The sequence below is a fragment of the Ailuropoda melanoleuca genome, chromosome 8, assembly GCF_002007445.2.
Source record: "Ailuropoda melanoleuca isolate Jingjing chromosome 8, ASM200744v2, whole genome shotgun sequence".
In the NCBI taxonomy this organism is placed as follows: Eukaryota; Metazoa; Chordata; class Mammalia; order Carnivora; family Ursidae; genus Ailuropoda; species Ailuropoda melanoleuca.
In genome coordinates, this window is record NC_048225.1 from 14988442 (window position 1) to 15011496 (window position 23055).

Below are 23055 nucleotides of genomic sequence, written 5' to 3' on the forward strand. Positions count from 1 at the left end.
AAAATAATTGTGGGGCGCCTGGGTGGCGCAGTCGTTAAGTGTCTGCCTTCGGCTCAGGGCGTGATCCCGGCATTATGGGATTGAGCCCCACGTCAGGCTCCTCTGCTATGAGCCTGCTTCTTCCTCTCCCACTCCCCCTGCTTGTGTTCCCTCTCTCGCTGGCTGTCTCTATCTCTGTCGAATAAATAAATAAAATCTTTAAAAAAAAATAATTGTATACTCTGTATAGTATCACCTTATTTCTCTAAGAAAAATTGGTTGTAAAAAAATGTAACATGCATAGGGGGGAAAATGACTACCCACTAAATTGCTGTCATTTCTGACAGGTTGAGAGGACTTGAACTTTATGAGATATTTGAATGTTTTATAGTAAACATAGTACTTTTGCTAGGTGTTCATTATGCTGGGTAAGTGGCTCTGTATTGAGTGCTGTAACTGTTGAGTGAGCTAAGAAACCTGAGACAAAGGCCTGCAAGGAGCTAGTAGTTGAATTCGAGAAGAGAACGTGCGTGCAGGTGAGACAATTTAACACAGGCAGACATTGAACATTGTTTTAGATCGTTGGGTACACGCTAAGTGCTGTAGGACTTTAGAGAAAAGAAGGAAGTGAACCCCTTTTCCGTAGCTGATCTGTATGAATGATTTTAAATTTACTTATTTAAATAAAAGTAATAAACGTACACCGTAAAAATTCAGGTAGAGAAAAAGCAGCTTCGTGTGTTGTGCTGTCCCTTGGCTGTTCCGTAATTTATTTAGTCTCTTAATGGACGTTCATCTTGTTTCCAGACTTACACAGACGGATATTCTTCTCAAGTCTGTAGGGTAAACTCCTAGCAGTGGGATTGCTGGATGAGAGTGAATGTACATTTAAACTCTTCGATGGAGGAAAGGCTAGAATTAGGGGAGGGGCATGGGAATTTCACAAAGACAGTGCTCTTGCATTTCGTGGGTGTTCATCGTTTGTGTGAATAAACTATTTTATAAAATATTTAATTTCTTTTGAGTAGATAACAAATTTATCCCCAATTTTTTGTCCTAAAATCACTCCTCAAGGTAGATGAGACTAGGGGAGTGCCTGATTGGCACATCCTGGGTAGCTGTCGTTTGGGGTTTTTTGTTGCTGTTTTACTTCAGTTAGTTTTTAATACACTGAATCTACTTATTACAAAATCCAAATGATGAATGCATATGGATTTTTTTGGTAAGTTTATTTTTTTTATTTTTAAATGATTTTTTATTATATTATGTTAGTTACCATACAGTACATCCCCGGATTCCGATGTAAAGTTCGATGCTCCATTAGTTGCTTATAACACCCATTGTGGATTTTTTTGGTAAGTTTAAAAGACTTGCTAGAAAGAAGGCTGGCAGAAACCTTGGCTCCCTGCCTCTGCCGCCTTCAGCTGCTCTGTGGGCCTCACTCAGATTTGTGGGTTCTTAACACCTTTCACACTATATACTCACACTGCCTTCTCTTGCCTCTTCATCGTTAGTCATCTGTTCACTTCAGGTGTTGTAGAAAAGAATTGATGATCTCACTCCTTCCTACACCATATCTCCCCACTACGGTTGAGTGTTTTGTTTTTTTTTTTTGACTGAATCACTATTCGATATGTAAATGATTTTGCTCCTTGCTCTTCCAAGCAATACCCTATGATGTAATTGCTGTTGTTTTCTCATATAACCCTTCGTTTTTCCTGGGATAATTGCTATATATGTGTGTGTGTATTTTTATTTTAATTTTTATTTATTTTTTTTTACTTACTAGCGTGAACACATGAGCCGGGGTGGGGCGGGGGAAGAGCAGAGGGAGAGAATCTCCAGCACACTCCCGCTGAGCAGGGAGCCAGACCTAGGGCTGGATCTCACGACCCTGTGAGATCATGACCTGAGCCGAAATCACAAGTTGGATGCTTAACTGACTGAACCTCCCAGGCACCCCAGATTGCTTTATTTTTATTTCCTTAGTTTTCCGTTTGTACCTGTCACTACCAGATCTTACCAAGCTGACATCTCTCAGTATAATTTTCTGTGAAGTATGTTCTCTAAATACAGTAGATAGTATATAACATATTGTGGTGACATGTGGGAAACATGGCTCCCACGTTTTCCTCTTTCTTGCTTTACTTCCTTGTTTGGGTGAAGTATGTTCTCAAAAAAGGTGAGAGAAAATTTTTGAGACGTTTGATAGCTTGAATGTCTTTGTTCAGCTTTCAGACTGACTAGTTACACAATTGCTAGGTTGAAAAAACCTCTAAATTGTTAAGGCTTCACTTCACTTCTATATTCTAGTGTATTTTTGCCATTTGGTGCCTTCTTTCTCTCTATCCCAAGGAGCTCTTAGGTTATTCTCCTTATCCTTGATTCCTTGAAAATATAAGGGCATTTTTGGTTTGTTTGTTTGTCGTGGGTTTTTTCCTTCATTGGGCTGGCTATGCAGTGAACCCTTTCTGTATGGATAGTTAGGTCTCTTGGGTCATAGAAACATTCTTGGGTTATTTCTCTGATCATTTCCTCTCCACTTGTGTTTTTTCTGCTTTTCTGGAACCCTATTATATGCCGTGATAAAAGAACAGTGCAGGGATGGATCGGTTATAATGTTGAGCCACGAAGAGTGTGATTAGCTCAACCCTCTGCACTTCAGGAATGGGAATGAGCAGTGGATGGTGAGAAGGCTTGAGATAGGCAGAGAGGGGCGCCTGGCTGGCTCAGTCGGTGGAACATGGAATGTGCGACTCTTATCTTGGGCTTGTGAGTTTGAGCCCCATGTTAGGTTGGGTGTAGAGATCACTTAAAATCTTAAAAAGAAAAAAAAGGCAGAGAGGGCTTTTGCAATTGGGAAACAATCTGAAGAAAGGGAAGGAGGTAGGAATTCCAGAGTTGAGACTGGTGGGAAAGTGGGAGTTACCGATGGTTGGTTTTTGAGCTACTGCACGTTCTAAGGATGGCTAAGCTGGTAGTGATGAGCAAACAGATTTGGTGAGATAAGAAACCAGAAGTTGGGAGCATTGCAAGAAGGTGGTTTTAATAAAGCAGATCTGAGGTTGGTAAGCAGAATGAAAAGGCAGATAAAGATACGAGACTCTTTCATGGAAAAATCAGGATACAGTGACTGGCTAGAAATTGATGAAGGGACAAGTAACCTAATAACCTCTCACTTTCCTAACCCTTGAGGTGTCTAACTGTTCATGCCGCATCACTTATGCACCAGTGATGTGGAGCCGTTTTTCTTTCTTTCTTTCTTTCTTTTTTTTTTTTAAAGATTTTATTTATTTATTTGACAGAGATAGAGACAACCAGCGAGAGAGGGAACACAAACAGGGGGAGGAAGAAGCAGGCTCATAGCAGAGGAGCCTGATGTGGGGCTCGATCCCACAACGCTGGTATCACGCCCTGAGCCGAAGGCAGACGCCCAACCGCTATGCCACCCAGGCGCCCCTGGAGCCATTTTTCTTAAGCAGGAGTAAACGCGGGTAGCTAATGATGAGGGCTTTCTTTGCCTGCATTTATCACCCGGAATTAACGATAGGACTAAGTATGTGAATGGTTATCTTCCTGTCATCTTACTTAAGTGCTAGTAATACGTATTTGCCTATATTCCATCTGTTTTGTTCCCTGGGAGAGAATGCAAATGCCAAGTAGCATTTTGTATGAATTATGCATATCTCTTGATAGCTTGTCTGGACAAGCTTATCAGCCATTCATCACCCTGCTACAGGCTCAGAAATGGGAGAGGTTATACATGCATTGCTTCGTCTAATTTGGCACCTCATTTTTAAATAACACAAATTATTAGGAAATATTATCCCTTCAAATTGCTGAATTGAAATAACACTTCTTCAGAAGGACTCGAGGTGCTTTTTAGATACTGTTGATTCTTTTCCTCTTAATGTCTTTATTTTTTCTTTTTTCTATCATAATAAGCCATGAAGAATTTCTCATCTTTGATCTCTTTCATTGTTCTGTGCCTTAATGTTGTTTTCCCACGTGATTTGTTGAGAGGTTCTTGTCTGCTCCTTTGTTTTTATATGGGTTCCTATTCTTAATCTTGAAAAGATTTTTTTCTTTCTCTGAAGATGAGGTGGAAAATTGTAATATTTATTTTCTGTCGTAAGCTAGGAAGCTTTTTGTAGCACAGCCGTGTCTAGATACTTGCCTGTAGCTTGCATCTGCGTGCTATTTCTGTGATTGGGAGCGCCCTCTTATGGTGACACGGAAATAATTCAGGAAGCCTGACCCATCGGTAGTACAGTCAGCGTTCATATGGTACTTGCTGTCTACAGCTTTAGGAGGAGTTGAAAGATGCCACTCCCTCCTACAAGAATAACCTATTGGGAAGTTTTATTTGTGTCAGGTGGAACGGCCTCCTTCTCCGTTTTCGATGGCCCCACAAGCTTCCCTTCCCCCGGTGCCACCGCGACTTGACCTTCTGCAACAGCGGGTGTCCCTTCCTTCAAGTGCTTCTGGTCTTGGAACTGCTTCTAAGGTAAGACGTTATCCATTTCTACAGTTTTCCAATTCTTTGTTGTGGATTATAGTGGGGTTTTGGGGGTTTTTTTGTTTTTTTTAGATTAGTGGGTTTTGATTGATCTGCTTTCCTTATGTTTCCACAGGTAGCTTCTGGCTCCCTTCATAAGGACAAACCATTACCAATACCTCCCACACTTCGAGATCTTCCACCACCACCCCCTCCGGACCGGCCATATTCTGTTGGAGCAGAAACCCGGCCTCAGAGACGTCCCTTGCCTTGTACACCGGGCGACTGTCCATCCAGGGACAAACTGCCCCCTGTTCCCTCTAGCCGCCTTGGGGAATCGTGGCTGCCTCGGCCAATCCCCAAAGTACCAGTGGTTGCCCCAAACGCTGGTGACCCCTGGACAGGTAGAGAATTAACCAACAGGCACTCGCTTCCATTTTCATTGCCCTCACAAATGGAACCCAGAACAGATGTGTCCAGGCTTGGAAGCACATTCAATGTGGATACCTCCATGGTGAGTCCTGACAAATATTTTTGGATGACATTTAATGGGTCAGAGTTTTGTGGTAGGTTTTGTACAGGATTCAGAGACAGTGAAACATCCCTACCCTCAGACGTATACATACCCTCAGGAAGGATGTTACTAGAGCAGATAAAGTATGTTTGTAAAGACCACAATAGGTGCACATCTGTGCACCTGCGTATATATGTGTATATGTTTGTGTGGCTGGATTCGTATAGTATAAATGAGTATTATGAATAGAAAGCATGTAAGTTGTAGAGAAAGGAGAGATTATTTCCAAATAGAGCAATCATGAGGGCTTTATGGAACAAATGGCATTCTGAATTTGAAGTGTTCTTTTCAAAGCGAATAGTGTTAAGGTCAGAAGTACAAGGACACAAATGCTTGAGGTATATTGTGGAACTAGAGGTAGTTATTTGAGTGGAGCAGAAGTTTTGTATTTCAGAGGAGGGAAAAGGTCTAGAGGGGGGCATTAGGACTAGATCAGAGGACCTGGAAAATCCCATCAAGGCCAAAAGAATTTGAATTTATTTGTTAGGAAATGAGCATTTGAAGGTTTTTAATTAGTGGAGTGACATGAGCAAAATGACGATTTACAAAGATAAATCTAGTAGTATGCAAAATGGATTTCTAAGAGAATAGATTGAAAAAAGGTTAGCGGTTCATTATTTTGTAAGCATGAGATAAAGGATCCAAACCTGGGGGTGGGGAGGTTTATTTGTTCTTTTGTTGGTTCGTTTGTGTATGTGCTCCACAAAAAATCCTACGCTCACAAAGTTTACATCTCCAGTGGGGTAGAGACAAAATAAACACAGTAAGTTCATAAAACAAAGGGCGTTCGTTGCTGATGAGCGAGCTATGGAGAAAAACAGTGGAAAAAAGGGGTGTCGGGACAGTTGGAGTTGGGGTGGGGAGTACATGGAGGAATGGGGTACAGTTCTGAGCAAAGATCTGGAGCATTGGTGAGAGGGAGCCCTGCTCATTTTGAGGGAGTCTGTTCCAGGGTGAAGGGGAGGCAGGTGAGGTGAGTTGGGGAGAGTATGCCTCCAAGTAAGCAAGAGGAAGAAGACTCCAGTGCACATTTCATTGACCTGCTTTCTCTTGTGTATGTGAGCAGTGTTATTTCTTATGTGCTACACAAACAGTTGAAGGTTAATTAGCAGTATAACTACGTAGTAATGCTGCCAGTGCCCTTCAGACAAATGAAAAAAGGGGGAGAATAGCCTGTGAGCAGGGAAGGTAAGGAATACAGTGGGGCCCTTACATGAACTGCAGACTTCTTGGTGGCAAGAGAAGGGGGGGGCGGTCACTTACAAGAGGCCTCAAGTAAAGGTCGTCTAATTCATGAGAATGAATTAGGTCGGGCTTTCTGGTGACCTCACCGTAGAAAGAGATTTTTAAAGCTCGAAAGGGTATTTGTGTAGACAGCCAATTTCCTCAGATCTTGCAGAATTAAAACAAAAACCCCCATTTCCTTGGCTCCTTTTAGATCTCTGTCTTCCTCACCCTGACATTTAAACTTTCTTCTGAGCCCGAAAGCAGCTTTGCTTTTGGGCAGATGTAATAACCCCTAAGCATGGCGTTGAGAGTGGGGTCCGTGTCTGTATTACTGTTCTTGTTATTTTGACTAGGTTGGAGAAGTAAGAGGCGACACTGAGTTGTGTTAAAAAGGTTCTTTCTCACCACTTTTCTTTCCAGAATGTGAATAACAGCCCATTAGCAGGTTCAGAGTGTGAGCACCCCAAAATCAAGCCTTCTGCATCTGCCAGTGCCATTTACTCTCTGGCTGCCAGGTGAGTACTAAGGCTGTGTCTCGTGGAGCAGAGCTGGTCCTGCTAAACAGCTTGCTCACAGAACGTAGAAAACCTAGAGCGGTATAAAGAAGAAGTAAAAACTGATCTGTTGGTCTCACTCTTTTCGTTTCCTCTGTGTCCGTGTACATAGATCAGCCTTGCTGGGCTTAACGATTTTATTAATCTTTTCAAAGAAGCAGTTTTGGTTTTGTTGACTTTTATTAAAAAAATATTTTAATTCTTATCATTTTTAATTTTAATTCTTAATTCTTAGGTATCTGCTTTGTGTGTGTGTGGTAAAACACCCACAAAGTATACCATCTTGCGGCACCTGGGTGGCTCAGTCGGTTAAGCATCCAACTCTTGATTTCAGCTCAGGTCGTGATCTCAGGGTTGTGAGATGGAGCCCTGCGCTGGGCTCCACACTGGGCATGCAGCCTGCTTGGTATTCTCTCTCTCCCTCTCCCTTTCTCCCTCTCTAAAAATATATACATATACACCATCTTACTTATTTATAAGTGTACCATTCAGTGGCATTAAATACATTCACGTTATGCAACCATCACCACCAACCATGCTCGTAACACTTCGTCTTGTAAAACTGAAACTCTTTGCATATTAAACAATAGCTCCCCGTCCTTCCCTGCCCCAACCGCTGGCAGCCACTGTTACACTTTGTCTTCAGGATTTTGACTAAGTACTGCCTATAAGTGAAATCATACAGCATTTGTCTTTTTGTGACTGGTTTAATTTAGTTATAATGTTCTCATTCATGTTGTAGAATATTGCAGAATTTCCTTCCTCTTTAAGGCAGAGTAATATTCCAGTGTATGTATATACAGTAGTATCCCCTTTATCTGCATGGGGTACCTCTCAAGACCCCTGTATGCCTGAAACCAAGAATAGTACTGAACCCCGTATGTACACCATGTTTTCTTCTATATATACATACACGGTAAAGTTTAGTTTATAAAGTAGGCATATAAGAGATTAACAACAACAATAAAAAACTAGAACAGTTATAACAGTTTACTATAATAAAAGTTGTATGAGTGTGTCCTTTCTCCGAATACTGTACTAGACTCCCCGCCCTTCTTGGGGTGATGTGAGATAAAATGCCCGTGTGATGAGATGAAGTGAGGGGACTGACGTAGGCGTTGGGACACAGTGTGAGGCTACTATTGACCTTCTGATAATCCATCAGAAGGAGATCATCTGCTTCCAGACCACAATTGACTGTGAGTAAGTAAAACCACAGAAAATAAAATTGCAGATAAAGGGTGACTACTGTGCCACGTTTTGCTTATCCGTTCATCAGTGGGTGGACACTTGGATTGCTTTCACATTTTAGCAGTTGCAGTGATGCTGCTGTGAACTTGGGTGAGCAAATACTCTCCAGGGCCCTACTTGCAATTCTTCTGAATATATACGTAGAAGTAGTATTCCTGGATTATGTAATTCTATTTTTAGTTTTTGAGACCCCATCATACTGTTTCCCATGCCCTTTTTGTGGTATCTTTAGGCTTTTCTGCATATGAAATCATATCATCTGCAAACAGGGAGATAATTTTTCTTCTTTTCTGATATGGATGCCTTTTATTTCTTTTTCTTGCCTAATTGATCTCGTTAGAAATTCCAGTACTGGGATGCTTGGGTGGCTCAGTCGGTTAAGCATCTATCTTCAGCTTAGGTCATGATTCCAGGGTCCTGGTATTGAGTCCCGCATCAGGCTCCCTGCTCGGCAGGGAGCCTGCTTCTCCCTCTGCCTGCTGCTCCCCCTGCTTATGCGCGTGTGTGCGCTGTCTCTCTCTCTGACAAATAAATAAAAATCTTACAAAGAAAAAAAGAAATTCCAGTACATTCTTGAGTAGGAATGGTGAAAGTGGACATCCTTGCCTTGTTCCTGATCCTTCAAAAAGCTTTCGGTCTTTCACCATTGAGTATGATGCTTGCTGTGGCCGTTTCATATATGGCTTTTGCTAAGTTTAGGTACTTTTATTCCTAGTTTAGTTGATTGTTTTTGTCATAAAAGGGTGTTAAATTTGTCAAATGCTTTTCTGCACCAATTGAGATGATCGTGTGGGGTTTTTCCCTTTCGTTGATGTGGTGTATTTATATTAATCAGTTTTCATATGTTGAGCCATCCTTGCATTCCAGGTATCAATCCCATTGATGTATAACGATGTATAATCCTTCTTATATGCTGCTGAATTCTTTTCTGCTGAGATTTTGTTGTGGACTTTTGTATTAGTGTTCATAAGGCTATTGGTCTGTTGTTTTCTTGTAGTGTCCTTGTCTGGCTTTGTGCAATGATTGTGCCATCCTCACAGAATGAGTTAGGAAGTGTTCCCTCTTCCGAGTTTTGGAGCAGTTTGAAAAGAATTGGTATTCGTGGGGCGCCTGGGTGGTTCAGTGAGTTAAGTGTCTGCCTTCAGCACAGGTCATGACCCAGGGTGCTGGGGTCAAGCCCCACATCTGGCTCCCTGCTCAGCCGGGAGCCTGCTTCTTCCTCTCCCTCTCCCTCCTCTCTCCTCATGCTTGCGTGCTCTCTCTCTTTCTCTCTCTCTCAAGGAAATAAATAAAATCTTTCCCAAAAAAAGAATTGGTATTTGTTTTTTATTAAATATTTGGTAGCATTCACCAGTGAAGGTGTCAGGTACGGGGCTTTTCTTTGTTGGCTGATTTTTGATTACTGAATCCATCTCCTATAAGTCTTTTCAGATTTTCAATTTTTTGTGATTTAGTCTTGGGTAAGTGTTGTGTTTTAGGAATTTGTCCACTTAAGTTATACAGTGTTTTGGCATGTAACTGTTCATAGTACTCTCTTAAAATCCTTTTTATTTCGATAGAATTGGTAGTAATGTCTCCCCTTTAATTTCTGAGTTTTAGTAATTGGAGTCTTCTCTTTTTTTTCTTAGCCCATCTAGATAAAATTTGTCGGTTTTGTTGATCTTTCTGAAGAACGAACTTTTGGTTTCATTGATTTTTCTCCGTTGTGGGGTTTTTTTTCCCTCTGTATTTTATTTACTTCTGCTCTAGTCTTCATTGCTTCCTTCCTTCCACTAGGCTTGGGTTTAGTTAGTTCTTTTCCAAGTTTCTTAAGTTGTAAAGTTAGGTTGATTTGAGATCTTTTTTGATTTTTAATGTAACCATCAGTGCTATAAATGCTCTTAGCGCTGCTTTAAGTTTTGGTATGTCATGTTCTTGGTTTCATTCACCTCTAAGTGTTTTCTGATTTCCTTTGTAATTTCTTCTTTGATCCCTTGGTTGTTTAAAAGTGTATTGTTTGATTTTCACAGTTTTGTGGAATTTTCAGTTTCACTTTTGTTACTGATTTCTAATTTCATGGTGTTGTGGTCAGAGAAGATACTTTGTATATCTTTTAAAATCTGTTAAGACTTAATTTGTGGCCTCACATATTGTCTGTCTAGAAAATGTCCCTGTTGACGTGAGGGGATTGTGTATGTATGTTGTTTTTGAGTGGAGTGTTCTGTTTACGTCTGTTAGATGTAATTGGTTTGTTATGTTGTTTTAGTACTGTTTCCTTCTGTCTGGTGGTTCTATCCATTATTGTGGGTGAGATACTGAAATTTCCATATATTGGGGCTCCTGGGTGGCCCAGTTGGTTGGGCATCTGACATTTGGCTTCGGCTCAGGTCATGAGATCAAACCCCACATCAGGCTCCAAGCTCAGCATGGAGTCTGCTTGAGGTTCTTCTCTCTGTCCCTCTGTCCCTTACATCCCCCCTGCCCCCGTGTGCACAGGGTCACTCTCTTCTCTCTCCCTCTCAAATCTTTTTTTTTAAAGTTCCTTTATTCAGTACATTATTATTTGACAGGTTGTCCCGCTGTGCCACCCAGGCGCCCCTGTAGTGAATATTCTTGATTATTTCCTTAGGGAAAATTCTTAGAAGTGGAATTTCTGAGTCCAAGGGTATGCATATTTGGTTAAATATTTTTGCTGAATTACACTCCAGAAAAGTTGTACTAATGTCTTATTTCTAAAACTATGTAAGAAAGTACTTATTTCCCTATATTTTTGCCAATACTAGGTTTTTTTTTCTTAATCTTTACAGGTATTTCCCACGAACAATTTATTAAGGAAAGTTTCAAGCCTAGAGTCAGGTGACAGGTTTTTACAGTGAATATCCATATACTCCCCACCTGGGTTCTACTATCAGCATTTTCTTATCCTTATTTTATCACACATTTCTATCTGTACTTTTTTTTTTTTTTAAATCTCTACACCCAATGTGGGGCTTGAACGTACAACCCTGAGATCAAGAGTCTCATGCTGTGTGACTGAGCCGGCCAGGTGCCCCTCTGTACTTCTGTCCATCCATCAGTCTGTCTTTTTGGACCCGTTTCAGAGCAAATTGTAGACACTAATACACTTCCGTCTCAAAACTTCAGCCTGCCGTGTGCAAAAAAAGTGTAGACATGAGGGGGAAAAAAGTCTCAAGTTAAATTATAGGGACTGTCTGTGTTAGGTTTCTGTAGCATTTAAGTGTCTTATAATCAGCTATTGCTTTCATAATTGGGGAAGATAAACATTGAGTAAACACAGGCAAATCCAGGAGGTGCTCCTTCTAGTTCCAGAGTGTTTAGGATGTACAGAAAAAGTATAAAGAGGGAGGGAGGAGATACTCTTAACTCGCATTCCCAGTAGCGTGTGTGTGTGTGTGTGTCTGTCTGTCCGTCTGTCTGTCTCTGCACACCTGCGTGTTTCTTAGTTTGTGGATTTGTTTTGTTTTCTTATTTTTGTCTTTGGTCTCGGGATGGGTAGCAGGAGAAATTTTGGTTCAAAAGTTTCTGGCTGAGAGCTTGGGGTATAACAGCAAGATCTCTGAAGCAGGCGTCAAGATGGGAGGAGGTCCGGTCTCAGATTTGATGCTAAGCTCCCAAGGCACCTGAGCTCTATTTCAGACGTTTCTTACATCAAATGAGGAGAAGAGGTGTTTATACTATGAGATAACATATGAGAAAGCTTTTGACAAGCTGTATATTCTTTGAAACTGTAGGTAGATTCTAAAATGGGGATTTGGTAGAGGTTCCTAGCATATTGTCTGAGAGCCGCTGCTGCTGCTCGTTTCAGGCCCGGCAGGAGAAAACCTGGCACTCCAGCCCTTGGACGGGGACTCCCGACTTATCTGGGGCCTGAGACCAACTAGTATTAAGTATCGTCCCCGTGTAACACATCTCAGACAACGTAGCGGCATCTGTGGTCGGCTGAGAGCAGACATCTATTAGTGCCTTTTGTAATGACCTTTCTCGGCCGGGAGAAGGAATAGTTCCCTAGGTGGCATCTGTTCTGCTCTGTCAGATTTGAGTCGTGGCCTGGGTTGAAGGCAGCTTGTTAATTGTTTTCATTTTCTTTCTCTGTCTTTTATTCTTCATCTTCCAGGCCTCTTCCTGTGCCAAAGCTGCCCCCTGGGGAGCAGTGTGACAGTGAGGAGGACACCGAGTATATGACCCCCTCCTCCAGACCTCTAGGGCTTCCAAAGCCAGATGGGAAACGGCCTTTGGAGACAACCCAGAGTTCACGGTAGGTTCACGACAGTCCCATCTGGGAACGGGGTGACACAATGCACCTGCTTGGCTCCTGCCTGTGCGATGTCATCCAGCCAGAATTAAAGCAGAAAGATGTGTGTAGCCCCTAATGTTTGGTCTCTTGCAGCTCTAAGCGGTCCCACTTACACTTCCTCACTGTTGCAGTTATTTCAGAAACACACACCTACTATGCATCAGAGGAGTCAGTCTTGGGACGTTTATTAGTGATCCTGGCAAAAGGAATATGTTCTCTCGATAGACTCAGGGTCTAGAGTAGGGAGGGATAGGTAAGTCTTAAGAAGTTTGCAGGTAACAGAGTTCTGTTTCTGAAGATCACGTGCTCCTTTGCTTCTGGTTCAGAGCGTGTGAGTGTGACCAGCAGACCGAGAGCTGTACATATGAAGCAATGTATAATATTCAGTCCCAGGCGACGCCAGCTGCCCCGGAGAGCAGCTCCTTCGGTGAGTAGCTGTTCTGCCACTTGGAAAATCATTGCTGTGCCATAGGAATGAGCCTCTAATATTTGGTGATTTGAGACAGCTTGATCTTAGCAGAAACTTCTTTTAAATAATTTCCTTTGCAAAATATCTTTGATCCACGGGCAGCAAAACCCTCTCCTCTCTTTTATTTCCTGTTCCCACAGCAAGTTCCCTTTGTGCTTTTTCATCCTTCCAGGGCCTAGAGACATTCAGATTATAGGGCCTGGGCCTGCAGTGCCGGCAGCTCCCTTTTATTTCCTTTGCTTTTGAGCATTGATGAAATTCTTTTGTGTGTCGGTGGTGAATACTCCATTTCCGTATCAACTAGTTTGTCAAGTGGAAAGTTCAAGAAGGCAGCACACACAGGCCCTTTGGCTAATCCTCCAGGGTACAGTGACGATAGAAATGGAGAATGGATGCTATGAGATGGCGCGAGTCCTTGGCATCAGCGGCCTCCACTGTTGGCAGGGGTAGCTTTCGCCCCGTTCAGGAAAGCAGAGCTGCAGGACTGGTGTAGACTGCGTTTTCTCTGTTCTCGTATCCCCACCCGCAGGGCCTCACGTGGTGGTTGGCCCGGGGTAGACAGTCGGTAACTTTGATGCCGTACGTGCGGGAACGGATGGGGTGTGGAAGAAGGTGATAACGGCACGCGCTTTTCTCCAGGTGAAGGGCATCTGGCTGCGGGCCGCGCAGGCGCCGGCCCCGAGGGATCAGAGAATGAGGAAGACGGCTATGACGTCCCTAAGCCTCCAGTGCCGGCCGTGCTGGCCCGCCGGACCCTCTCAGACATCTCTAACGCCAGCTCCTCCTTCGGCTGGTTGTCTCTGGAAGGCGATCCTCCCACACGTGAGTCTCCAGGCCGGCTTGGGTTTGTGCCGAGTTGCCGGATGGTTCCTGGTTGATGCGACAGCAGAGGTGACTGCCTTGGTCACCAGATTTGGGTCTCTTTGAGTCGACATGGGAGGAAAAGCTGGTCCTAGGTCTCGGTTAGGAAGTCAAACTGGAGTCCAATTCTTTAGGATTCTGCCAGACTTAGAAAGGAGGTTGTTCCTTAAACCCCAGCTCTTCCTGGCTGGTGGCAGGAGGGACTTCTGGTTCTTCCGAGTGTGTGTTAGGACCCTGGTGATGAAGCTTGATGGTTCAGAGCACACATTCCTGCCTTCCAGACCCTGTCACTTTGCCAGGAGGGCGTGCTGGCTCTGGGAGCACGCGGAGTGGGCTTGGAGCCCAGCCTGCATTTGGGCCTTGACCGTTGGGCTGCCCTCGCACCTGTGGCTGCCTGGGAGGGCGGCAGCCGGGGTTGCTGTCTCTTCGGAAGCTGAAGCCCGCGCACAGACAGCTGGCGAAAGACAGGCAGCATCCAGTTGCCTGAACAGACGGTGACCCCACCCACCTGGCCTCACTTCCTGCTGCTCCACGGCAGCTCAGGCATCTGTGTTCCTTCTTTGTCAGAGGAGAAGTCTAGTGTCTTCTCTGGCCCTGTCAGAAACGTTTTAAATCATCCAGGCACTAGCGCGCGCGAGCCCTTGTCGCGAAGTGTGTAGAGCACGACGCAGACGCAGGTGTCTGCGCTGGGGACAGTGGTGTCCTGTCAGTGCAGCAGGTGCGTGGTATATTTAGAAGGTTGCTCCCGCCAGGAGGAGGAGGAGGAGGCTAGCTGCTGGAACGTGGAACCTGTAAAGCCCGGCCCTCTGAGAGCCCCAGTGCCCCGTTACAGTAGGTCCGCTTGGTCCTAGCACACGGTTCCTGCTGCAGGAGGGCTTCCCGCCACATTTGCAACTCTTTTCTGTTTGATCTCTTCTAGACTTCGCTGAGGGGTCCCAGGTTCCTGAGAGGCCTCCCAAACCATTCCCTCGGAGAATCAACTCGGAGCGGAAAGCAGGCAGCTGTCAGCAGGGTGGCGCCGCGGCCGCCTCCTCGCCGCAGCTCTCCAGTGAGATCGAGAACCTCATGAGCCAGGGGTACTCCTACCAGGACATTCAGAAAGCCCTGGTCATTGCCCACAACAACATCGAAATGGCCAAGAATATCCTCCGGGAATTTGTTTCTATCTCGTCTCCCGCCCACGTCGCCACCTAGCACAGCCCTGCCCACGGTGGCATCAGAGGACCAGTGAGCCGAGCGCTCTTCCCTGGGTGGCCCCTCGGGGCAGAGGTTCCCTTGGAGCCTTCACAGTGAAGTCTTGCCCTCTCTGTGGGATTCCACATCTGTGGTTCCAGGATTTCAAAGCAGTGGAGTGAACGTGGAGCAGCTAGTGTGTTTTATTATTTTATTTGAGCGTGGATTTGAAGGTGTTCTTCAGTCCCCACTTAGAGTGTGGATTTTTATTAAATGGTAGCCTACCAGGGGAACAGTCCAGAAAGCGGTGGGAGAAGTATTGTGCTGTAAATCCTCAAGGGGGGCTTGAGACTCCCTGGGTTAAGGATGTGGTTGTGTGTGTGTCCTGTGATTATACGATGAACCTACTGTACGTGTGACTCCCGGGCAGGGAGTTAGCACAAGAGGTGTAGGAAGGAGCCGTCTGGAGACTTCCATCTGCTGCGGTATGAGACCCGACCCCGGCGTGTAGTGCAACTTCAGCACTCCCTGCGGCTTGGATTACCATGTGCACGGCTCGAGTCTTGTATTTTTAGAACACCCTCCCTCTGTCCTTTCCCGTGCCTCCTGCCTCCTCCTCCTGCTCCGCGTCCATCACTGACAGTGGCCAAGTGGCTTGTAGGATGTTCGTTCTTACGTGTGGTGGTGGTGGATGGTTTGGTACATAGGTGGGGCAAAAAGTACTGTTGCTGTCTCGTTATAGTCCTGTTTGGTCCTCGCAGCTGACACTGGTCACTCCAAAGCACTGTTTCTATAGGAACATTGATTCTGTTACAATACGATGTGTTAATTACCCTAATTGCATAGTGACTGCTGTGAGATAGAGGCCTTCAGGTACATTCCATGCCTCCCCAGAAGATAGTCTGTGGGAGTCCGCCACCTTCCTCCTGGGTGTGTGTGCTCACGTAGGTCCTGGGTGTTTCTACTTGCTGGGAAGGGAAGAACATTCGTTTCCAGCCTGGCTTTCTGGCCCGAATACTACAAAACTTTTAGGAAGCTTCATTCACATGCTTTTTACCTTGTTATGTAGAAGATGCACGAAATTGACAGTTAGGAATTATCTGTTGGGTTTGTCTTCCCAGTGAATGAGTTCCAGCTTGTGTGGGCATCTCCCTCGGGACAGGAGTGAGGTGATACTTCCAGAAGGTTTTTGTCCTTGCCCTTGGAGGGGAGGGGTAGCACCCCTGGTAGCACAGCACTGTGCTGGTAATTAGCACCGGTCCTACACGGGTGCCACCGACGACGTGGTTCTCTCTTGTGCCTGTGGCTTTGGGAATGGGGCGTCCCCTCCCCTCTTCACCCTAGTCCTCTGTGCTGTTCTCGGACCACGTTCTCCACGGTGATTACACTTCTGTAGTGTGCTAAGATGACCTCACGGCGGCCGAGGATGTGAGAAGCCAGGAGCTGATGTGGGTGCAGGTGTGTGAGGAAGATTCGGGGCCCAGCGCGGGGCAGCCGTGAGAAGGTTCCCAAAGGTACTGTGAGATGAGCCTTGGTCAGCGCTCTGGCCGGTCTTTGCTGACTTCCCAGCAGGCTGTACCCTCCCTCGTGTCAGAAGCAAGCCTGCTCTTGGCTACATCTGCCCTCCTCAAAATCTGATCATCAGGCTTTCATCTTTAAATCCCAACAGAAATGAATCTCCTGAGGTCCGTTTTCTTTCCCATCTTTTTGTCTGTGGAACTAAAATGTTTTCTGACTCTTCTCTTCGCTCTCAGCGGTTCCTATACCTTTTGGCTTTATGCTCTTGCCTCAGAGCCATTCACATTCCCAGGATAGACGGTACGGGACCTCTCGTTGACTGGCCACGGCTCCCCAGTCGGCATGGCGGGGAGCGGGATGGTGGCCGTGAATGGGAAGCGGTGACCTGGCATCTCCTTCTGAGAGCCAGTAAGGAGAAAGTTTCATTTGTGCTTAACGCTCAGTTTGCATTTTGTTTAGATGCTGAAGAGCCAGACAGAGAACTAGAAAAAATAGCAGCATTTTCCGTGCCTGTCCACCCTAGAAGTTTTCTGTGTCTACAGACGTCCGTAGTCTGAAGATGTGTCAAGAGAACCAGAGCCCTGGTTCTGCGTATCTCTTGCCAATTCGGTGTATCCCACATGTTCTTTGGAGATTGTGTCCTTCCTCATAGAGGCCAAGGGCAGGCTCGTCCCTGTTTTCCTAATCAAGTACCTCCGTGGCTCCTGGGGTCGGCCCTGAGACCGGGCTGTCAGGTGCTAGGGTCGGACATACACGTCAGTGACCGGCTGTCTGCTGCGGGCTTTCCAGGCGTTAGACCGTTCTGTGAGGTTTGCTCCCCTTGCGTACTCTGAGGACAAACCTCGTCCATGCCTGAGACTGCCAGCATCACCTCAGGAAAGTTTCCACGTGGGCGTTTGTCTAGAGGGGACTTTCACAACTTCAATTTCTCAACTTTTCTTTGGACCAAGGCACAAGTAACCCTTCTTCATCTTCCAGTTGTATGGCAGTTTCTAATTCCTGGGCTCTGCTCGGAATTTAAGATTGCCCTTTCAGAAGTGGGCTCTGAGTTTTACCAGTTTGGGCAAATCCCTCTCCTTTCTCCCTCCGAAGTGCAAGTGGTTCCTTCTCTGGTCCCTTCCCAGATGGATAAGATAAAAGCCACTTGAGGGGCGCCTGGGTGGCACAGCGGTTAAGCGTCTGCCTTCGGCTCAGGGCGTGATCCCGGCGTTATGGGATCGAGCCCCACATCAGGCTCCTCCGCTATGAGCCTGCTTCTTCCTCTCCCACTCCCCCTGCTTGTGTTCCCTCTCTTGCTGGCTGTCTCTATCTCTGTCGAATAAATAAATAAAATCTTAAAAAAAAAAAAAAAGATAAAAACCACTTGGAGGTTTTGTCAGATGCATGAGGCTCTTTTCAGTGTGATCTCCTGCTCCCCCTTCTCTCTTTCCGGCTTGTTCTACACAGGCTGCCCCGTCGTCGGGTGTCTGCTTGGCAGTAGGTCGTCTGCTGCTTCTGCCAGGCTACTTCCCGGAAAAACCTGTGGGCTCTGTGATCTACCTCCCTTGAAGAAATGAGGAGATCAGGCAGTTTCTTGTCTCAGCATTTACCTGTTAATGTTGATGTAAATAGCAGTCTGTTCTCCCCTGGCCCTTGGTCCCCCCACGGCCCCCCTCGACACACTCTGCGCATCTGTGCTCTTACCCACACAGCCTCGGGGCCAGGATGGGGGAGGGTGCTCTTTGTATCAGGTAGCTGTTCTGTGGATTAAAATTTTTGGAGGGGGGTCGCTCTTCTTCATACTTATTTATTTCTTCTGTAGAAAAGTAAAATATAACCCATGGTCCACACAGCAAACATACAAGTGAGTTTTTGTAAATTTGCTAGCAGAGTAGGGACCAAGCTCTGTATTCCCTAAAGGCACCATTAACAAGATCGACGCCTGTTTTGGGTGGTCAGCGCAGGTGTTGGTGCAGAATATTTTCCTACCTCACGTCCTGACAGGGTTATAGACCTTCTCCCTAAACTGCAACCTCCCCTTCCTGCCATTGGCTTCCGGCCTCTGGAGGCCGCGCCCCGGGCAGAACGGCGTTCGGACGGTCGGCCCGGCTGTGCACCAGGTCGCTTGTTCCTTCGGCAAACGGCTGTGAGTGATGCCCACGTGCGGAAGTGCGGCTCCGCGCTCCTGCCACCTCGTGGGGACTTCCCGAGGCCGGTGGACTGTACGTGGGCCGCCTGTGGACTGTATGTGGGCCGCCTGGCCCTTGCATTTGGCCCCAAAATAGCCCTTCCCAAAAAGATTGTGCGGTTTGTGTTCACAGCTCTTTCACATAGACATGTATTTCCTTATAGAGCTGTCCTGGGTAAGAGCAATGCAGGCTCTTCCGTGAGCGTGGTGTCTCCTAGAGCCTTGATCACGTCTGGGAGCATCCGCGGTGTCGTGCCCTCCATCCGGGATGCGTTGCAGTGGAATCTGTGTGGTGGGTGGCTCGAGGCGCGTAGTGACTCAGAGTTGCACAGTAGGGCAGTTAAATGTGGAAACGAAGCATTGGCGCACAGTCCCCTCTCCAGTCTAGTGCCTTCCTTGATCTTTTTACTGAACGGCTTTCTTTAACCCCCTTTGTTGTGAAGTTTCCTGTCACCCTCCTGGGACCTGTCACCATCTCCCATCCTCTTTGGGACTTGTTTCCCAGTCCTTCAAAGACCTTTGTAGCTAATCCCGTGTCCTAGAAGGGCTGAAGGTGTGGGAGAGACAGGTGGATACCTGTCGTTGGGTCCTGGTCTTGAACGGATATATGTGCTCTCCCAAGAGCCAGGCAGTAAAATAGATGGAATTCAGTCACTTCTCAGAAATGCCAGCCTTTCCCTCCCGGGGTAGGGAGCTCAGGACCCTAGAACTTAGTACCAGGATGCACATGTCAGCGTAAAGTGGCCCTGGCATGACTTTGACCTCAGCCTGTGTCGCAGTCTTTCTTTAGAAACGCGTCAAGCCATTTGTGCACGGAGGGGAGGGTGCATAGTGAGAGGAGATCACGGTGTTGTATCATTGACTGTCCTGTTTAGGAATCCTTAGATGTAAGAAACAGGTATCCAGGCTAAAGAAAGGGAATCCTAAGGATGCAGGGTATTTTATAGACCCTGGTATAGGAAGTACAGCGGGTTCTTGAATGGAGATGGGACTGTCAAAATTTTCACCTAGTCCTTTCTCCTGCTTGTCATGCACTGCCCCGGACTGGACACCCCAGTCCCCAGGTCCACGCGACCTCCTGGCTCTGGGGATCACCGTGCAGATTCCCAGTGCCTCTTACTTCTATTCTCAAGAAAAAAAACACGATGAGCCCTGCACGTTGCTCTGGTGTCTATCCCTGACTGGCCAGCCTGGGTGCAGGGGGTGGGTGGCAGTGGCCTGCCCCCTCTGCTGGGTTTGGTGGGGGGCTCTCTCGGAGAAGAGGCCTCAGACGGGATAGATAACCTAGAAGTATTTTAGTAGCAAAACTGCTGTCATACTGCCCTTTTTTTTTTTTTTGAGAGTGAAAAGGCAGGGCACAGGGACTGTATCTGGGACATTGAGGAAATTCTTAGGTTTTGCTTAATTCGGGTTTCTGTCCTTTTTGTTGCTTTATTTTCTACTTTAATTCCCTTTACCAGTCTTGGCATCCAAGATTTCTTACCTCCCTCTTCAGGAGCAGTTTCTCCTCTTCCGGAGCTAGTCTGTTCTTAGGTGACATTTCTTCGCCTTCATTCAATCTCAGGTTTTTAGCCTTCTTTCGTATTATTTGGAGAGCAGATCACAAACCCCACTGTAGCCACCCATGGGCTTCTGGCTCTTTTCAGGTTTTAGCGCTGAAAATATATTCATTCTCTGGGCCTGTGGGCCTGTGGCCCTTGTCCCTTCCGGCCCTCCTCCTCCCCCTTGCATTTGGTCTGTGCTGCGCGAGGAGAGCTCTGCGGTAACCCCCTTAGGCGGCCTTCTGAGGTACCTCAGAAACTACTTCCCTGTAGCAAGAATGTGTTGGGACAGTTGTTAGGATATAAATTAGACGGAGATTCCAGTTTAGAGGAGAGTTTTGACCGAGAGCTCCTTAGACCAGATACCTTGTCTTCCCCGTCCACTTGCTTTCTTTGTAGTCCCATATCAAAGCCTTTATTTGTTGGATTTTTACAGGACTGCTTCTGCTTGCCTATGTTTTGATCTTACTTACCTCATCCTAGGGCCTGGCCCATGTTAGTAAGGCATTTCATAATTACTTGTAACTTTTTAAAACTATTGGAGTCGTTTGGAATACACAGAAGTAACCTAGTAATCCAAAGATACACATTGAGGCACGTGAGGAAGGGTGGGTCGTTAGCCTTTGCATTTGATATTCTGGACTTAGCTCCAGAATTAAGGAGCAGAGGGACAGCAGCGTCATGGGCCTCTGTGTCCTAGGAAATCTGGGTTGGTTTCAGAGGGGAGTAGCAGTGTTTGTGGTTCTTGTAAGTAGCACGGGAGTGAGGCGTGGGGAGACAGGGACAGGAAGAGCGAGCTCTGCGTGGAGGCTCACGCACGTTCAGCGCTGGGAAAGTCAGCCCTTCTGAAGGGCCAGCTGTTCGCGCGGGGTAACAGCTGTCTGGAGATCTCCCTGCCCCTTCCCGTGGGTAGTGCTAGAGAGAAATGTGGTGGACCACTCCCTCTTTTTGTACAGAGCAAAGGCTGAGAGCCAGCCTCCGCTCTCCTGCTGATTGGGCAGCCAGACAGATCGCAGAGTTGTGATGACCCGGCTCCCTACTCTTGACTTCTTCCTACAGTGAACATGAGCTGCACCTCTGCATTGCCTCTCACAGATTCTCCTTCCACCCCTGCACCAGACAGGGAGACCAGACGGGGCCGGGGGGGTGGCTCAGGATGGGCCCCCTGCCACGCCTCAGGCCTGGCACCACCTCTCTGCTCGGCCTTGCCGAGGGGGTTTGGGGATGGTGTGTAGGCCAGACCGCGTGCCCGTGCTTCGTGCCCTGCCATCCGTGTGTGTCCGCTCCCTCCTCCCTCCCTACCTCTGACCCTGTTGTGGGTGAGGGTGGCCATGCTCATGGCTGTCTTGAAACTGAAGAGGCAGAGAACTACTTAGGAGTCTGGAGACCACGTGTTTTCTCCTCCTTGGCTTCTTCCTTCTGTCTGGGTAAGCCCGTAGGCACAGTGCCCATGAGAGTGGATGCCTCCTGACCTCCCCGCCTCGGTGGCTTGGCCTTGACCTCCTGCTGAAACGTGGTAGCTGGGAGGTACCCCCTACATTTGCTTTCTGGCTGTGGTGACTTGGGGTTTTTAACCTTATATATCTTTTTCCTTTATTCAGAACAGAACAATTTTTAGCACACTGAAGAAAAAAAAAAAAAGCCAAACATTTTGTGCCTTTCTAAGGCAGCGCTGTATCCCAGGCTGCATTTTAGGACTTAATATGGAAATACCAGTGTCTTAGCTCCTCTACCTTGAGTGTCAGTCCTCACGGTCTAGGGGGGGAGGAGGAGACGCTGTGGGGGGGCTGGGGAGAGGGCACCTAGGTGCGGCAGGGCAGCGGTCCCTTCCCCCCGCCACCATGCTTTGTGGGAAGAAGCGAGCATTACCCTGGGATCCTTTGGTTGGTTCCAGCCAGAATCATAGTTAATCAGGTGGAATGCTTTGTCTCCAGCAAGAGGCGAGACTGTTCCGGGATTTCCAGGAGGGCTCTGGACCACTTCAGGCATGCCAGCCTCCTGGTCCTGAGGATCCAGCTGCGTGGAAGAGGGTAGGACAGACGCTGCTGACAGTGGGAGCCATTTGTTTGTTTGTGTCTTTTCTTTTTGCTGGATCCTGACCTGGCCTAGACCTCCTGCCTCTCCCTTCAGACTTGGCTTTCCTTTTATTTGAAGACTTCAGTCTTAAAGCATTAAGCAGCCAGTGCCCTCGGCGGGGTCCAGTTTTCCCCTGGGAAAGGCAGCAAGGCCCACGTGCCAGAGCCCAGCCTCAGGACTGTGGCCGCTGTAGGTTTCGGCAAAGAGGGGAAAAAAAAATGTTTTCTACATATTTTACTTCTCCCTTTCCCTTTTCAGTTCTTCCCTGCCTTTAACTAATAAGGAATTGGGAGAGAAACCATTCTTTCTCAAGTCCTCCCTCTGTAGGATTTTGACATTCTTGGCCTGGGTGGGGCTGAGGAGAGCTTGATGCTTTCTCCAGAATAGAGTCCCAATTTGTATATCAGTGTTAAAAATAAAACAAAACGAAAACTTAGATGAGATTTTTGTGGACTATTTTAAAAATGTGTCATTAATATAAAAAAAGTTTATATTAGCAGTATTTAATCATTCTCACCTGTAAAGAATAAGAAAAACAGAAGGTAAATATTCTTACAGAAGAGCAGAGCTTTAAGATTCATTTTCAATTTTAAGTCCCTTTTGTTTTGCCAATGTATTAATATTTAGAGGTCTGTTATACTAATGTTATTTATTAATTTTTTTTCATTTCCATACACAGTTAACTAAAGAGCTTTTTCAAGCACCCATGTCTGTAAAAAAAAAAATATTTTTAAATAAAGTTTCTTTTGTTGTAGCAGACCGGAGTTCTTGCTCTTCTGTGGGGGTGGGAGAGCGACAGACACGGCCCGCCCAGTCGTCGTGGTGGGTCTGCTGCTACCGCAAGGCAGGTCTGCGCAGCGGGAAAGCAGGGAG

The 23055-nt window shown here is 46.4% G+C and overlaps 1 protein-coding gene and 1 non-coding gene across 3 annotated transcripts in view; both read left to right on the forward strand.

Moving 5' to 3' along the window:
• The window catches only part of CBL (Cbl proto-oncogene), a 61474-nt gene extending 38535 nt beyond the window's left edge, over positions 1 to 22939 (forward strand). Inside the window, exons 9-15 of one of the 2 annotated variants that reach the window (XM_034665964.1) lie at positions 4340 to 4486; positions 4614 to 4991; positions 6699 to 6793; positions 12198 to 12338; positions 12704 to 12804; positions 13486 to 13668; positions 14627 to 22939. In XM_034665964.1, coding sequence (XP_034521855.1) covers positions 4340 to 4486; positions 4614 to 4991; positions 6699 to 6793; positions 12198 to 12338; positions 12704 to 12804; positions 13486 to 13668; positions 14627 to 14901 — 1320 coding nt within the window. In that variant the 3' untranslated portion in view covers positions 14902 to 22939. The remainder of the gene's footprint in view (positions 1 to 4339; positions 4487 to 4613; positions 4992 to 6698; positions 6794 to 12197; positions 12339 to 12703; positions 12805 to 13485; positions 13669 to 14626) is intronic. The other variant, XM_034665965.1, reaches the window with a different exon arrangement.
• On the forward strand, positions 6075 to 6204 carry LOC117803619. The gene has a single exon (XR_004627562.1). It is a non-coding gene; the product is annotated as a small nucleolar RNA SNORA19 (small nucleolar RNA).
• Positions 22940 to 23055: the final 116 nt, after the last annotated feature.